Here is an 18159-nt window from a genome sequence, read left to right on the forward strand (position 1 = left end):
TTGGAAATTATGAAAGCATGTCTTAAGAATGAAATGAGCAGTAGGCAAGCTGTAAACCCATGTCCTTATCAATTTAAGAAGTTCTAAGAAAGAATGTGTTCCGTGTGTCGGCCTAGGCTACACTAAGCCCCCTCTTTTATGCTATTATTCAGCCAAGGACTCGCTAGATGGCACCAGAGGATTGACGTTGTGCAACTTGAGCTGCGTGTAGCGGATAAGCACCAAGCAGAACCGTGTACCGCGCGAGCCTAATGGGAAATTTCAAGCAAACTAAATAAAGAGGAAGGTGTAATTAACATGTCGCAGTATTAATTGCATCTGCAAGTGAACGAATGAAGTAAATTTAGTTATATATATATATATATATATATATATATAATTAGGCGTTGCTTCTGTAAGGGTCGAGATAGATCAGAGGCCGGTGCATTTTATGCAAAACATTGAAATGGCATTTTGGGCTCCTGCACACTTTCCTTTGGAATATTTAGTTTTGTTCAAATATAACATGTTACTGGTATATGCAAACAAACCAAGGCTATGTAAACAATTTATAACAATTCAAAAAGAATGACACTCTGCAATAACAGTAAATGTTCATAGGCCTACAAATGTGTCACGTAGGCTAGGACATGCAATTTCCACAAGTTCCCAAAAGAAAGCCCCTATGGAAGAAGGCATGTTAGACCAAGCTCTGCAGTTCTCATATTGATATGCCTTCTTTCGTAGGGAGTCTTTGAGGTAGCCTGCAGCCAAGTCCATGCAAATGTATCAATCAGGTGTTAATGGTAGATTGGCACTAAGGAGTCATCTAACCATAAAGGTATTAGGATATACAGCATCGCCGTACAGGCGAAGGAGGAAAGCTATGCTTCTTCGCCTTAAATAAACGCTCTTTGCTGTTGAACGCATATATTTGCTTTACCATGTCATTACAGTTAGTAGCCTAGGCCTACCTATCGATATCAAGACTAATGAAATTCCATTAGATCCGGTCACATTAACACTTTCAAACCATCGATAATATGCCTTCCACCCTTTCACATCAAAACGTTATTGAACTTTTGAAGCATCGAGTGTTTGTGTAGGTAGAAAGGCTGATAAGTATGATTGGCTCAGATTATCATATCATCGTATGTAAACAAAATGGAAAAAATAAGGGACATCCACGTGTATTCAATGTTTCTAAATTATGCAATACAATATGGCATTTTGCTTTGAATTATTGGGCTCCCGAGTAGTGGTCTAAGACACTGCATCTCAGTGCAAGAGGCGTCACTGCAGTACCTGGTTCGAATCCAGGCTGCATTTACATCCGGCCGTGATTGGGAGTCCCATTGCGGGGCGCATATTTGGCCCAGTGTCGTCCGGGTTTGGCCCGGGGTAGGCCGTCATTGTAAATAAGAATTTGTTCTTAAATGACTTGCCTAGTTAAATAAAGGTTAAAAAATGTTGGGATTATATTATCCCCCAAAATGTTTCAAGATAAACATGATGTTGTGATGTAACTTAAGTACTACGATCATACCAGATGCATTGTTATTTACTTTTTCCCAAACAAGCACGTAGAGTAGTTCGTCGTCAGAACATTTGTGTCGAAAGAGAAGCAACGCCCCACTGGGCATACTGGTTGAATAAACGTTGTTTCCACGTCATGGAACCACGGTGGAATAGACGTTGAATTGACGACTGTGCTCAGTGGGGCTGCTCTCTGATCAACTTTCAAATATTACTATAGCACTATAATGAATCTACAATACTGACGATGGATTAGCTCCTATAGATATTACCAGCTTTGGCTGCAAATATTGAAGCGATTTACTCTAAATGCTTAGGCCTACCCTATAATAATGCACTAAATCAAGATTTGGCGCATCATTCCGCACATGTTGTTCGATATCGTGAAATATATTGAGGCAAGAAGTACAGACAATAGCCTAGAATTAGCCAAATATAATTCAATTGAATGAACATCAAATTGATTTCAATGTGATTTAAATATAGGCCCACGAAGCCTATAATGCAGTTCTATTTTGCAGTCATCTCGGTTTTCATTTGAAGCACGCATCGTTTTATTATTCGTTTGTTTGTAACAAATGCAAAGACACAAGCAACATAGGCTAGCCTATTTGTAGTCGACTGCGTTCTGAACTTATCCGCAGTCCCAGACAGACCGACGAACCTCTTGATTAAGTGTTAAACGGAGATTTTCTGCGTATAAAGTGACTGCAAAAAAGCATCTAACGACTCCCTTAGATGTTCTACGAGTGGTCTGAGGCCGTCAATAAATAACGAGCGTTATTTTGTGCAACTTGAGTAACGATGGTTTTGGGAAAAGCTCGGCTACTATACATCATAAGATTATTCTAAAGAGGATCTTAACGCTACAAAGGCTCGGAGAGCCATGCCCTTGTCTGGGTTGTGACCACAGAGTTAAATAGAGGTCTCTCAAATCTAGATTATATTTTGTTAATTCTAGGCTACTGCCTGTACTTTTTGCCTCAATATATTTCATGATATGCGGAATGATTTGCCAAATATATTTAAGTCCATTATTATAGGGTAGGCCTAAGCATTTAAAATAAGCCGCCCCTATAGGGCCTGATCCATCATCAGTTGTGGAATAAGAGCTTGTTTTAGCACGTAAAGCGCCAATGAGGACTTTCACCATTTTGAAGTAGTCAACGTGATTCTATCCTGGTCATCAGGAGGAATAAGCCAATGAATTATAGTAATGAGCTAACATTGGCAGTAAATCACCAACCTTGGCTTCATACATGTTCAAACAACACACTACAGATGGCAGTATGCCCCCTTCCAGTTTGTTTGCCAGGACATAAAAGTAGTAGAAGAAGAAAATGGACTACTTCAAAATGGAGGAGTCCTCAATGGGCTGCCAATAACGCTGCCCATGCGCTCACGGACGCCATAATAAGGACGGATACAATGATGCCATGTCTATCTAAGTCTATGGTCGTGATCGATAGAGGGCAGTTGTTGGCCCTATTCTTTTGAACCCATGTTCGAATGGATTCATTGACACTAATCGACACGTCCACAGGGCTCAATGGTGTTGTGGTCCATTTGACCTGTGGAATGTAGGCCTACATTTAGCCTACAAAAGACCGCACGCTGTTGAGAGAGCAGAAACGAAATAGGCCTTTTGCCTATATTTTCCCTATAGCCGAGGCTCACCACCCATTTGCTCATATTAAATCGTTTTGTCTAGTCAGTAAATATGAACGAATGCACAGAAATGGCATAGCTGTCGTGAAACGGTAACTTGCATTAATCTGGTTTTAGCATTTGGTTGGCATAATACAATGCGCCATGGCCATGAACTGATAAACATTTCAATCTTGTTATTGTTCTAAATTTCAAAATGGTATTAACCAATTCGATGCCTCTCTTCTTATGCAAAACTCAAAATGAACCAAATTCGTCATCATGACGTGATTACCACGAAAATAACTTTGATGAGAATACAATAAAAAAAAAGATGGTGGGAAATAGCCAGAAAGACCATGTTCCATGCAGCTTTAAATAAAAATACATTAGATCTCGACATTGAAAAAAGCTTTTTAATATCAACCCCATTATTTAAAAATGTGCAAGTCTTTGTTCATGTGATATCAAGTGATGAAATATTACCTACACATCACCATCTGCGTGTATAACCCCCAGGTTTATCCACATCAATTAAAAGTGAATGTGACAAACGCGGGGAGGAAAAAAAACAATAAACAAAACCAAAACAAAACATCGAATTTGTACATCCCACAGTTTGATTATCAGAGAATTGTATGATTGGTCGATTAATTCAAGCTACAGAAGAAATACGATCAATACCATTAACTTTTTTCTTAAAAAAAAACAAAAGTAAATGAGAAGAACACAAGTCCCTGGATATAATTTGCATAAAATGAAACAAAGCTACGGAGAACAAGCCATATGGTTATCATAAAACATGTATATACACGTAGCATTGACGGTATAGGCTATGGCAATCCCCCTGAAATAAAAAATACTATCTCTCCCCCTTTCTGACTAGCCTATATTCCATAAGCCTTTTCGATGCCATTTATATATCTATTGTACTTTGTCATCTATAAAAGTAATTATAGAATAAATTACAATCTCAATAACAAAATTATAAAATTAACGTATTTGATCATTATTCCCATATCGCAATGATACCAAAACAAAAGAAAGGTGGCAAGGATAAAATAAAATCCTCACCCTATGATAAATAATAAAATAATAATAATATATTATTCTTATTATTATTTTCATGATATGTGATGTCAGGTGACTTGTTTTTGACAAAGGGTCCACGTTGTTTTTAAAAGTTGATATAAAATGTAGAACACTTAAATATCTATTTCCTTTTGTAAAGGAATTATACATCTTTTAAATAAAATATATTTCAGCGAGCATATCGCCTTCTTTTGCCAATCTGTGGGCTGATTAATTATTTAGTTGCCAATCAATTAGACCATAATTACTTAAAGCATATATTTGATTCAAAAATATAATGTCAGGTGGACATTATTGAAAGCCAATGTCAGGACAACATGTGAAGTCAATTCTGCCAATCCAATTGAACTCACATCAATGAAATCCCTCTGAATTGAACATAAAATGCTTCTCAAACACATTACACTGCAAACAACAAGCATAATTTCAGCTACAAATAACTTTAAATAAAAATACAAGGTAGGCTATTGAAACCTAAAAATTGTGTCAAAACCATTTGGAATAAAAAAATAAACAGCTAAAACCTGTTTTTGTTTTGAAAACACCGAAAGAAAAAAAGTGCCCCAGTGAGAAGGAACTAAGCCGTGACTGTTTAGTTATACAATATTTACAAAATTGATCACAATGTTCTGTGAAACTTGGTGATATATCTTGCTCTAGAAAAGTGCCAGGTTTCCATCGCCACGTAGCCCTTCCGTGACCTGACTGCTAGCTGCTGGCCGCGTGGCGTGGAGCGGAGCTCAGTGTTGGCAGCCTTTTGTGTTTGATCCACACGTGCTGATATCATTGAGAGAACGAGGAGGATGATGTGCTCCTGTGTGCGTCCAAACGAAATATTAAAACCATACGATTTATGTGGTATCAATTATTCAAGGAGCTCCTTCGAACTGCTCTTGACAACAACAACAACAATAATAATAATAATAGGGATATAACAGGTAACAGGCTAAAATAATAAAGCTTTCCCACATAATCATTTGCCTAAACGCCTCAATGTAATGTTGAATGTCAAAACTAACTGGAAAAAGATGACTGACGGATGATCAACCCTCACACATTGCTCAGCCGATGCTCAACCCCCAGCTGCTTGTCTGGGACAGAGAAATGGCGTTTAGGCTATGTTTTGTCGAATGCAGCTCTCATGACTTTTCTTGTCGGACCCACACGTCCAGAACAAAACCATGATGATTACGCAGCGCCGTTGTGTTGAATACACCACAAAAGGCGAGAATGTAAACCATTTTAGCTATGAATCCCGAGGCTAGTTTTTAACGATAATTTCCTTTACGACAAATATTTTTCACAATAGGGCTACACCTTGAAACTGCGTTGAGTCACAGTGCTAGGCATATCCTCGAACATGTGTTCGCTTAGCTCTTGAAGAAAACAATTTCCACTCCATCGCTAATGATATTCGGGTTTTGAATGGTATTCAATGCAGATATTGTGTAAGTAGCCTACTCATGCCATAGGCTAGGCTATTATACATAAAACACCCACTATCGCTCATAGTCCAGTGAATTATATATAATTTTCAAGACAAACAAAATCAGGAAAAGTCTAATAGTGGTCCGTTATTGTTCATTGAACCGGTGTTTGGACTCCATGATGTGGCGGTGTGTCCCCATACACATCCTCGGTTCCAGGAAGCGGTCCACCGGGAGGAGTCATCCGTTTCTCTTTCTGTCTCCTGTTACAAAACCAAACCCTCACCACCTCTTTCTCCAGCTGTAGACCGTCCGCCAGGGAAGTAATTTCCGCCGCTGCGGGTTTAGGACACTTCAAGAAATGGGTCTCCAACGCCCCTTTTACGCTTACCTCGATAGAGGTCCGTTTTTTCCTTTTCCTCCCTTGTGCGGCGATTTTGTCCAAGCTGGTTGGGCTGCCCGAGGTGGAATCCGCTTCTTCCAACCACTTGTTCAACAAAGGCTTGAGTTTACACATGTTTTTGAAGCTGAGCTGCAGGGCCTCGAACCTGCAAATAGTGGTTTGGGAAAACACATTTCCATACAGCGTTCCCAAGGCGAGTCCGACGTCAGCTTGAGTGAAGCCCAGCTTGATCCTCCGCTGCTTAAACTGCTTGGCGAACTGCTCCAAGTCGTCGGAGGTCGGTGTATCCTCGTCCGAATGGTCGTGGTGACTCTGTTGCTGGTGCTGGGACGCCTGGTGGCCGTGGTCGCTGAGATGCGGGCTGTGGTGGTCTTCGTGTGCATCTCTTAGGTTGTGGTGGTGCATTCCCTGTCCGCTGCCTGGAATCAGGCCGTTGACGCCGAATCCGGGCTGTGAATAAATAAGGCTCTGGCCATTGGATGTTGCCATGCTGGGTATGTGGGCTGCGGTAGTTCTCCACGCTCGGGCGTCGTGGTGGTTCCCATGTGACTGGTGCACCAGGTGGGGCGGTCGCGGCTGGTGCTGGTGCTGCAGGTTATTGGAACTGTGCATCTCGTCTCTGGTGCCCTGCACCGCGGGTTTGATGTCCTGCTCGCCGAGCGGACTGGTTGACCACGGAGCTCCCTCTCCGTGCGACAGTGCCGTTATCCACTGGTGCGCGTGGCTGAGCGGGTGACTGTTGCTCTGCAATGAGTAGTCACTCTGCAACAGGGTCTGCGCGTCCCTGTACGCCGATGCTTGCTGCATGCTCCCGGGCTCCGAGTGCACAATGGATGCGCTGGAGGTGAGGATATTGTAATGATTAGACGCTGTGGTCGCCATGACTCTCGGAGCCGGACTGATCGCTCTTATTAAAGGAACCTTGCATTTGACAGTTACTGTTTTGCCACAGGCGTCTCCCAGGCACTCTGCCAAGTGGACACAGCGGCGCGCACCTGCACTCCGCCTCGTCCCGCTGTTCATTGGACAGAAATGGCTGATGGACGTGGTTGCTACTGGCAACAGCCCACTCATTGGACGTTAGAGAGTCTCAACAAACACTACCTCTTTCTAGAGAACTGCGAGTTCTGCTGCGGTACCTCTGAAACGTGAGAGACCGAGTGCGGCATGGAAAACGGAGAGAGGGGATAGGCACTGGCCGAGATTTCAAATGGAACTGTAAGGAATTTACTCAAATTAATACGATAATGTTTTAAACCAATGTAGGAATATCGTGATTGCAGATCATTCGAGTGATGCATGCTTCAAAAGCTTTTGTGAAATGTCCATTTGAGTACGGTTAAAGATCTTCTCCTATTTATTTGGAGTAAATTGTGTTTGTATTTATTGTATCACTTTTTTTTTCAGACATGAAATGTTATTAATACTTATAATAACTGTGTGGGCATTTTCATATTTTGGTCGTTCAGTGATTGTGGCGAAAACTTTTTTTTCTTCAAGGATAAAGTTTTGTTTGAGGTAGTAGGCGGATAGTTGCAGTTACATGTGTTATGTATTTATTGTGTTACTAGGCTTATACTATGAGATAGGATATGGATTCCTTGATATTGAATAGCCGAATGAGAGTAACTGAGACTTATTGCGAGGATCAGTGCTGGTTGCATGATATAAATTATTGTAGTGCTTAATTCTTTTTGTATGGCCAAAAATGCAGGGAATGAAAACATGTTTTACTGTGAATCTGTATAGATACGTGCTTTGTGCCACTGACAGTACTTTGCGTGTGCATGTGTTACGTGATCTGTTTGTATACAATGTCGGTGATGTAATGACATTTCCCTCTGCATTACACGTGCTCTACAATACTGGGATTTAATTGTATGACAATACAAATATAAGGCTAAGTACAATAAACATTTAGAATCAAACTAGTCTTGAAGCCATATGAAGGTGTAAACCGTAAAATAAAAACGTTCAGTAATAGGTTACTTATGACTCAAATTGTTTACATCAGAAGCTAGACATAGCAGTCTTGTATTAAACGCCATTGGTGATAATAGACTGTTTAATAGTTGGAGTATGCATTTAAAACCGGAGTGCATAATGTACAACTATGGGCACGCTGTTCATTGGCTATGATGTCATTGTTGTTTAGGACGTGTGTGTGTGTGTGTGTGTGTGTGTGTGTGTGTGTGTGTGCGTGTGTGTGTGTGTGTGCGTGTGCGTGCGTGTGTGTGTGTGTGTGTGTGAAACGCTTCCACCTCAGACCTATGAAAATCGGGTCTGAAATGGTACGAGTTTTCAGATATTCGTTTGGGCACTATTTTATTTGGTTTAGGTTTAGTAGAACAACTCGTTGATGTAATTTGTAAATACCAAGTTAAACATGTTTGGATTATGGAGAACTACACGAATATAAAACGTCTACAATAAAACAAAAAAGTTGGACCACCACAACAATGTCAAACAATGACGTTAAGAGATTATAAAAGTTGTGCGTGACAAGGCAGATACATAAAAGGCCTGTGGAACAGAGACACAACATTTCAAATATTTAAATAAGCATGGCATATGCTTAGGTGTTTCCAGCTGTAGGCCTAACTAACTAACTAACTATAGCCAAAGTTTGCATACCATGATTAAATTGCGCCTACTCAACAAACGTCCCACAGTGGCTTAGAAGTGAACGTAACGCGTTAAGCACAGTGCTGAATTCGGTTATGTAGGCAAGACTAGTGTTGTGTTGCCTAAGTATACTTTTCAAATCGAACCCATTAAAAGTATGATCTTTGGACAATTAGCTTTCAATATGCTACTTAATTGATTAAAATATAGGGGAAAATAAGTTATAAATACATTATATAATAGTACAAGGAAATCAATATTTTATGTCTGAAGTAGGCCTATACACATATTGTCTATACAGGGTTGGGGAGTATCTGATTACATGGAGCCTAATCATGTAATCTGATTACAAAAAACTAACTGTAATCAGTTATGTTAACAGCAAAAATATTGTAATCAGATTACAGATACTTTAAAAAAAGCTATTACTTACTGTGTTTTTTTTAAAGTAGAAGGGATGTTTGCGAAAAAATACCTTATGACACATTGCTGTTTTCCAATGACATTCAATTTATCTTCGAAAAAAGGCGCAAGTTTAAGTTTGTTCCACCTGAGCGAGCTCTGACCACAATTCAGAGACTACGATGATGACACACCAAATGCTTTCGATGGGAAAGGGAAAGTAACTGTAAGTAATCCGATTGTTACTGAGTTTGGGTAATCCAAAAGTTATATTACTGGATTACAATTTTGGACAGGTAACTGTAATGGATTACATTTAGAAAGTAACCTACCCAACCCTGTGTCTATAGGCCTAGTCATAGCCTCCATTTATGATTTGAGATTGTAGGCCTATAGGCGTAGCAGGCCTAGTAGTCTACAACAGGGCTCTCCAAACCTGTTCCTGGAGAGGTTTACAATTCAACTCCAGATATACTCCAGATATAAATAACCTGATCCAGTTTATCAACCAGCTAATTACTAGTCAGTAATACAAAAAAATGACTTTTTTTTCTCTCGCTTAGGCCAATATAAGGCTAAAATGTTTCTTAGAGTGGGTGTCGACTGGCTGATGTTTAGTCAGTGAAGCATCAAGGACAGAAGTGCATACAAGCGGCTTAGTGAGATCATGCCTCGATCCGTGGCGTGGTGCGCAGGTGTCAAACCCGCCACAGCTGCCGTCCTCTCTCTCTCCTCCTCTCTGTGCGGCTCAGGGATAGGATAGGACATTGTCCAAAGAGAGACATTCTTGTCGAACCACTGCTGGTTGCCATAGAGAGGAGTAAATGAAACAACAGAGCTCACGTCACTGCTACTTTCGCCCCTCTTCTTGAATATCTAAAGGCCTATTTAAAGGGGCCCTCTGGCGGGACAAAGGCTGGAGGGAGAAAAGGAGGGAGTGGGTGTTAGTGGGAACGTTGAAGGAGAAGGGAGGGAGGGAGGGAGGGAGGAGTGAGAGAGTTTCTGTGTATGCCTGGTAGAGTAGTTATGATAGGCTTACAAACGACATAAGGGGTTAAAACTGGCCCCACTTCTCCATTCTCAAACTTTTGTGCATCATTCAAGCAAATTTTCCGTCACAAATATTAGGCCAAACTACCCGCTTGAGTCTTCTTTAATAGTAGACTAACCTATCAGTCTAGTGTGCAGGCCAAATAGAATAGCCCTCTGAAATATCCCCAGTAAATATGTTCATATTTTGGAGCATGGAATTGACCGCCAGAACAAATAGGCCTACAACGTGTTCAAAAACAGTATGAATATTTTTTTTGCGGGGGGGGAACTAAAATAGATTGAAATCTAATATGAATTCAATCGAATATTTAAAAAAGCTAACGATCAAAAGGTAGCCTATACAAGCTCAACAAACCGTCAATGCACATCATAAAGGCATATAGGCCTATTAAAATAGGTACCATTATTGGATAATCGAAACAATCTTTCATTTAGCGTGGAACAGTTTACTGGTAATCAATTTTCTGATTAGTTCAATACACAAAAAAAGGTTCTGGATAAATCCAAAAAGGGTTATTTATATCGCTTGCTTCATATATGGCACACCTGAAGGTTCTAGATTCTAAGGTTCTTCTTCACTGAACCAAACTTGGTTCCATATAGGGTTCTATATGGAACCAATTTCGGTTATATATAGAACCTTAAGGGATGCCATATATGATGCAAGCATAGAACCCTTTCCGGTTTTATCCAGAACTTTTTTTTCATAAGAGTGTAGATTAACAATCCGGGTTGACTGAATGGCATTATCCACAGATTTGTGCATCCATCCATTATACCAATAGTTTGACCTGAGTATTCTCTTGACATGTCGCAGCAAATAATCCTTATTAATATATGAATATAAACATAATCAAATAGACTGTGCATATCACACAGTGCAAATATGAAAGGATTAAAGTCCAAGCACAAAAGTTTCAAGGCATGGTTCAGTAATTAATTTGTTTTATATCATCATTGTGGCGTAACACTGAAACCATCCAAATCAAAAGAACATTTGTGGTAATTAGGGCTGTAATTCAAGGAATTACCACATCGCCACACAGGCTTAAATAGTCGTGTTGGGAGAAATGCAAAGCACATTATTTTAATGGTGTAATATGCAAACTATGGGTCGTTCAATTACATGGCTTAACAACGCATAAATGATGCGAGTCTTGTTATTTGGACTGCGGGGTCCGTGGTAATTCATTCGGAGGGGGCAGTGTGCTTTCCCATACAGTAGAATATATTCCTGTGCTCCAAGAGCTGCTGCCAAACATTTAAGGGAATAAAAATTAACGATGGAGAATCTGAGCGTTAAATTAACAGTAATTATATGACCCGCATGCTGTAAAGTTTCAATTTTTAACGGTCTAATTAGGTAACTGTCTCCCCATACATCAACTCGTATCCCTCTGCGAATTTTTCACAAGAACTCGTTTGTGTTCAAATGCTGTGGGGGAAAATAATTACATTTCATAAATTGTTCATGTAATGAAAAATCTAATAATGAGTTAGTTAAATATATGATGTTTTTAAAATCTTCAATTGTTCCATACACACTCCATTGATTCACGTTTAGAGAGTAGGCCTATTAACGTACACAACCGCTCTTTAAACCAGGAAGATCCATAATCTCACTTGATCTAGCCTACTATCTCACTCTTTCAGCAAGCAATCTTACAAATGGTCATCCGGGGGGAAAAAAACGTATTGGTAGGTATTCTTTTTTTTGTGTCACTGGAAAACCCTAATTTATAATAATTAGGATGACGACAGACCTGTTGGCCTCATAGACGAATCCCTCACTTTTCATTATGTAGATGTGATGTTACCATATTAACATTCAGGACATGCCTGTGACCACTTCCTGCCCCCTCCTCCAATTGTACTGAACTGGAGGAAATACAATGCTTATAATTCTCATGCCATAGGTTAGAAATGAATAGAAAGGATTTCGACTTAGACACAGTCATAATTTAACATGGAGGTAACAGGTAGTCTGATATGTAAAACCAATGAAACATGTCCTTGAAAACCTTAGCTATATCCAGACCAATATCCCACTGCATTGGACCGTTGCTACCTTTCAGTGGTCAGGTTATGTCACCATACAGAGATGAATTAACTGCATTACTTGCTAGCTTTTTGCAAGGTAATTACATACCGGTACATTATTCAACTAGTAGTACAGGCTACTTGTGTAAGGATTGGTGTGTGTTAAGTTGACCCATTTTTTCCCCCTACAGCTCTTACATATAGTCCATGCTGTAATTGGTGTATGTATCAAAGGAAATTGGATTGACAGGTTGCGTGAGAATTAATAGTGCGTGTGTGTGTGTGCGCATACGAGTGAGAGATCGAGAGGGAGAGAACGAAAGAAAGAAAGGAGTGACGAAAAGAGAAAGAGCGGTAGAGTAGGGAGAGGGAGAGCATGGAGAGTATTAATTGTGTGTATTGTGAAGGGTTTGGCAAAGTATGGCTCTGGAGGTGCTGGGGAGCGAGCCCTCCACATGTCGGTGTGATCAGAGCCAAGCTCTCAGGCTCCTGTATTCCAATGCAATTAGGCCCCTCAAAGGCCTGCTTAAAGCTGCACCCCTCAGCAAGCAGAGCCCCAGTGGTTCAACTCTATTGTGGTGGGAGGTGTATTCTGTCCCTCTTTAAACCTGGATGAGACCACCCCAGTGAAGAGAAAAGGGAGGATTACCCAATGTATACTTCTCTGGAAGTCCACTGATGAGCTGATCTTTAGACTAACCACCCCCGACAATAAGATGGGTTGGTCCTAGAGCTATGGATGTAGTTTTCGGTTAGTGCCATTGGCGATCTTGTTCATTTCAACTTTTAAAACGGAGGTATTTTTAGCATTGGTTGTAAAAAAAAAACATGTTAGTAGGTATTGTTAGTTGGCAAATTGTTAGATCGTAGCCTAGTAGTTCAGAAGTTGTAGTTTCCTCCTACCATAACTGTCAAGTAAGTCAACAAGTGGTGTATATGCCTACATTATCCTCCTCCACATTGGCAGCGGTATTACAACTATCTCAACAGCATGCTGTTTTAAAATAAAGCGTGCCACGCTTCCAGTGAGATCTCTTGGCTCCATTTCATCATGTCTTATTCCCCAGAAAGCATTTAACGCAGATTTACAACCTAACACTTCTCCCGAAAATACACACACAAAAAATCTGGCACATAAACACCTGCATCGCTCCTCAAAAGCATCAACAGATTAGGGAGGTAATCCACACGACCATGTCTTTGATTCTAGGGTTGGCAGACAGTAATGCCAAGCATAATGCCCTGAATTATTTCATACCCTCCCAGCACGCCAACCTGGCACAAAGCATTTCCTTTTCAAATCTTTTTGTCGGATGCGCTTTTGAAGAATTCTCCACACACATCTGGTATGATTCTCTCTTCCCTGTCAATGCATTATTACCCTGTTAGGTGATCCTATCAAAACGAAAAGGGAGAGATGGAATCAGAGGTTGTCCCTATAGGGTGTCTGAACTCGAGGGTGAGGAGCCTCCCTTCGGTTCCCTCCCTTCTTTCTCTGCAAGGACACGTGTGTGTGAGACAGACCGAGTGTGTCTATGTATCCATGTATGTGTGAGAGAGTGATGGTATATCTTTGTACGTGTGTGTGCGTGCATGCGTGTGTGCGAGATCTCGCGGTCCCATCGCTCATGTGCGGCTCGATTAGCCCCACGTGCCTCGTTCGTCAGACGTGGAGTCGGAGCAGATGGTTGGTGATGCTGTGTTACCATGCTGCTGCGCTATGTAACGCTATTCTAATTGAAACATCAATATAGCCGTGTCAATACGGTAGAGGTACTTCACAGCGGTACCATGGTCATCTGGGAGAAAGATCTTATGTTCACAAACCACATCTTGGGAAATAAACTTTTTGATCATGTTGTTTTGTTTTGATAAATGTTTTGAGACTCTTGTTAAAATCAAACGGGCTAGGCCTACCTACCATGTTACTGTTATCAAGTGTGTAGATGGTTGTGTTAGACCTCGCCTTAATAAAACAATGTATCTCACTCCTCTATGCCCAATGTGTGATTGTATTGTCTTATACGAGTACTTATAAAACCGTGTCCCTCCATTACAAGTGGAAATTTGGGTCCTGAAAACATTGAGGACATGAGCCAACCAATTATTTGTTTCTTTGTCAGTGCGCATTTTAAGAAAATGTATTGATAAAAGGCAGAGAGCGTTCAAATTGCTATTATCTGGATTATCATGTGGTTATTTGAGATCAGTGGAGGACAGGGATAAATTAGACAGCTGAAATGTCATTTGTTGTTTGTCCAACCCAATGAGGAATGACACAGTCAGTTAATGAGAATGTAATTCATTTCCTGAGCTGAATTCACACTTCCATGAAGTAAAAACAAAAACACAAATGTAGCTTTCATAAACCTTTACAACTTTGGCAGCACGAGTCAAAACAGAAGGTGGTTATTGAGAATTGTGCAGAATTATTTATTTTCTAAACAAAAACGTTTTTGTGAGAATGTATTTTATTCACAAACCTCATCCTCTTTATTAAGGCTATGTAGAAAATGTCTTTCTCTCGCTCTCACATTTAGGCAAATGTAAACACACAGATCCCATAGTTCTCTTTACAGTCTCTGTTGGACCAGGGCTGAGAGATGCTTTTTCAACTCTACCCCTTGCCCTCACTGGCCGGTGCCCCTGCTCTGCCCCTGCCCACGGTCTGCCCTGCGTGCCGTTGCTCTGCTGGTTCGGAGAAGATCCGTAAGGGGCATCTCTCGGACGTCCACGGCGACATCATGCAATAGCCGTGTCCTTTTTGGAGGTGGTGAGGACCTGGTGACTCCACCCACACTGTCACGGCGTTTATGCATCATCCCAGGAGGCTCCACCCCCACCACTGGTCCTGCCCCCAGGAAGTTCTGCAGGGCAATGTCTGCCCATCTTAACTGGAAGAGACAAACAAACAGCAAACTCAAGCATGATGGCAGAAATAACACACAGAAAACACAATGAGCTGTATTGAGGATCATTAACCCAGCCCATGCAGACAACTAACAAATAGAAGACAGCGCACGCAGAATAAATACTGTATTGTCTCTGGTAGTCAGTCACCTGTGGAGACTGATTCCCTGTAATGGACTTATAGAGAAACCAGTTGGTCTTCACTTTATCCCTGAGAGTGTTCCACATGAGCTTTAGGTGGGAGTGGAGGTCTGCTCCGTCAGTATCATCCAGATCCAGAACATTGAAGGACTGCACCGGATGATGAACCAGTTCGGAATTCTAAAAGAGAAAAAAATAGACACATCCCAAACATGAGACATGGTGGTAAATAAATGAAAGAAATTCAGAATCCAGGGAGATCTTACTGATACGCTTCGATAGAATGAAGTGTTCTTCAAACACTCACATAAACTCTAAGTGCACTGAAGCATTTCAGTTCCTTCTAATGTAATTTGTGAAAATAAAAGCCCAGGGGGGTATGAACAACTGCAAAACTATAAAAATCACAGAGAGCGAATAACCTAGAGAACTACAGTAAATGCCATCATACCTTGTTTTTGGAATAGTAGAAAATAATATACAGTGGTGTAAAGAACTTAAGTAAAAATACTTTAAAGTGCTACTTAAGTAGTTTTTTGGGGGGCATCTGTACTTTACTTTACAGTGTATATTTTTGACAACTTTTACTTCACTACATTCCTAAAGAAAATGATGTACTTATTACTCCATACATTTTTCCTGACACCCAAAAGTACTCGTTACATTTTGAATGCCGGTGCAGGACAGAAAAATGGTCCAATTCACACACTTATCAAGAGAACATCCCTGGTCATCCTTACTGCCTCTGATCTGGTGGACTCACTAAACACATGTTTCGTTTGTAAATGATTTCAGAGTGTTGGAGTGTGCAACTGGCTATCTGTAAATAAATAAATAACTAGAAAATGGTGCTGTCTGCTTTGCTTAATATAAGGAATTTTAAATGATTTATACTTGTACTTTTGATACTCAAGCATATTTGAGCAATTACATTTACTTTGATACTTAAGTATATTTAAAACCAAATACTCTTAGACTTTTACTCAAGTAGCATGTTACTGGGTGACTTTCACTTGAGTCATTTTCTATTACGGAATCTTGTACTTTTACTCAAGTATGACAACTAGGTACTTTTCCACCACTGCCAAAATAGTCTATATAGACTGCGTGAGCACAGGGGGGAAATCGGACTGAACATAAAATCACAGGAACGTTTGAACTTAAGTCAAGCACATCACTCCCATCTGAAATATTTGTTTAAAGATCATCTCTTCTGATTTAAAAATGAATATCTGTCGGCAAAGGTTGGTGAATGTGATATTTGGGTAAAACAAATATGTTGTCGAGGTGGAGGATTTGAACCGGAAAGTTCATAGTGGGTCTGTAGTGGGGAGGCACTGAATCTGCGGATTCCGCTGGTTCACATGTAGCCAAATATGTTCATTCAACTAGAAATGGTTATTTTTTACCTAAACAAAACACAGTGGAGCTAGTTACACACAGTGCTTTAAACATGCAATGTTTTCAACATACATATTTGAAATACATACATTGTGCATTTATACAATAATTATTTATTATTCAACATGTTCTCACCTGGAATTTGAACTCACAACCTCATGGCTCATGGAATGCTGTGAACCAAGAGGTGGGGAGTTCAAATCCCAGGTGAGGACATGTTGAATACTAGTTACTGTATAAATGAACATGCACAATGCAATTGTTGTATGTAAGTTGAAAACATTGTACGTTAAAAGCACTGTGTGTGCCTCCCGAGTGGCGCAGTGGTCTAAGGCACTGACTTGCCACTAGAGGTCCAGGCTCTGTTGCAGTCGGCTGCAACTGGGAGATCCATGTAGCGGCGCACAATTGTCCGGGTTAGGGGAGGGTTTGGCTGGCAGGAATGTCCTTGTTCCATTGCGCTCTAGCGATTCCTGTGTGCAGTGCATGCTGACACGGTCAACAGGTGTACAGTGTTTCCTCCGACACATTGGTGCTTCTGGGTTAAGCGGGCATTGTGTCAAGAAGCAGTGCGGCTTGGCTGGGTTGTGTTTTCGGAGGATGCACGGCTCTCGACCTTCGCCTCTCCTGAGTCTGTGAGGGAATTGCAGTGATGGGACAAGACTGTAACTACCAATATTAATACCATGAAATTGGGGTGAATAAGGGGTAAAAAAGATAGGTAAAAAAGCACTGTGTGTAACTAACTGTACTGAACTAAATTATAAATGCAACATGTAAAGTTGTAAAGTGTTGGTTTCATGAGCTGAAATAGAAGATCCAAATGCACAAAAATCTTATTTCTCTAAAATGTTGTGCACAATTTTGCTTACATCCCTGTTAGTGCAAACAAAATACCACAGAAGTCTCAAGTTTTGAGGAAGCGTGTTGACTACAGGAATGTCCACCAGAGCTGTTGCCAGAGAATGTAATGTCAATTTCTCTACCATAAGCCACTTCCAACATCGTTTTAAAGAATTTGGCAGTATGTCCAGCTGGCCTCACAACCTCAGACCACGCACAACCACGCCAGCTCAGGACTTCCACATCCGGCTTCTTCACCTGCAGGATTGTCTGAGACCAGTCACCCGGACAGCTGATGAAATTGTGGGTTTGCAGAACCGATACATTTCTGGCATGCTGGAGAAGAGTGTTCTTCACAGATGAATCCCAGTTTCAACTGTCCGGGCAGATGGCAGACAGCGTAGCACGTATGGCGTCGTGTCAGCAAGCAGTTTGTTGATGTCAACATTGTGAAGAGAGTGCCCCATGGTGGCAGTGGGGTTATGGTATGGGCAGGCATAAGCTACAGACAACAAACACAATTGCATTTGATCAATGGCAATTTGAATGCACAGAGACACTGTGACGAGATCCTGAGGCCCATTGTCGTGCCATTCATCCGCCGCCATCACCTAATGTCTCAGCATCTGCATCTCAAGGATCTGTACACAATTCCTGGAA

The 18159-nt window shown here is 40.8% G+C and overlaps 2 protein-coding genes across 2 annotated transcripts in view; both read right to left on the reverse strand.

Moving 5' to 3' along the window:
* Nucleotides 1-3555: 3555 nt before the first annotated feature.
* pou3f2b (POU class 3 homeobox 2b) lies at nucleotides 3556-7883 on the reverse strand. Its single transcript, XM_021596405.3, has one exon. It carries the CDS (start codon nucleotides 7156-7158, stop codon nucleotides 5836-5838), a length of 1323 nt encoding a protein of 440 aa, XP_021452080.3. The 5' UTR covers nucleotides 7159-7883; the 3' UTR covers nucleotides 3556-5835.
* A 6607-nt stretch (nucleotides 7884-14490) lies between these two features.
* The window catches only part of LOC110504035 (neuroendocrine convertase 1), a 65076-nt gene continuing 61407 nt past the window's right edge, over nucleotides 14491-18159 (reverse strand). Inside the window, exons 9-10 of the mRNA XM_036964818.2 lie at nucleotides 15265-15435; nucleotides 14491-15098 (exon numbers count right to left, since the gene is read on the reverse strand). Coding sequence (XP_036820713.2) covers nucleotides 14835-15098; nucleotides 15265-15435 — 435 coding nt within the window. The 3' untranslated portion in view covers nucleotides 14491-14834. The remainder of the gene's footprint in view (nucleotides 15099-15264; nucleotides 15436-18159) is intronic.

Source organism: Oncorhynchus mykiss, chromosome 3 (genome assembly GCF_057628025.1).
Source record: "Oncorhynchus mykiss isolate SJ-2025 chromosome 3, ASM5762802v1, whole genome shotgun sequence".
In the NCBI taxonomy this organism is placed as follows: Eukaryota; Metazoa; Chordata; class Actinopteri; order Salmoniformes; family Salmonidae; genus Oncorhynchus; species Oncorhynchus mykiss.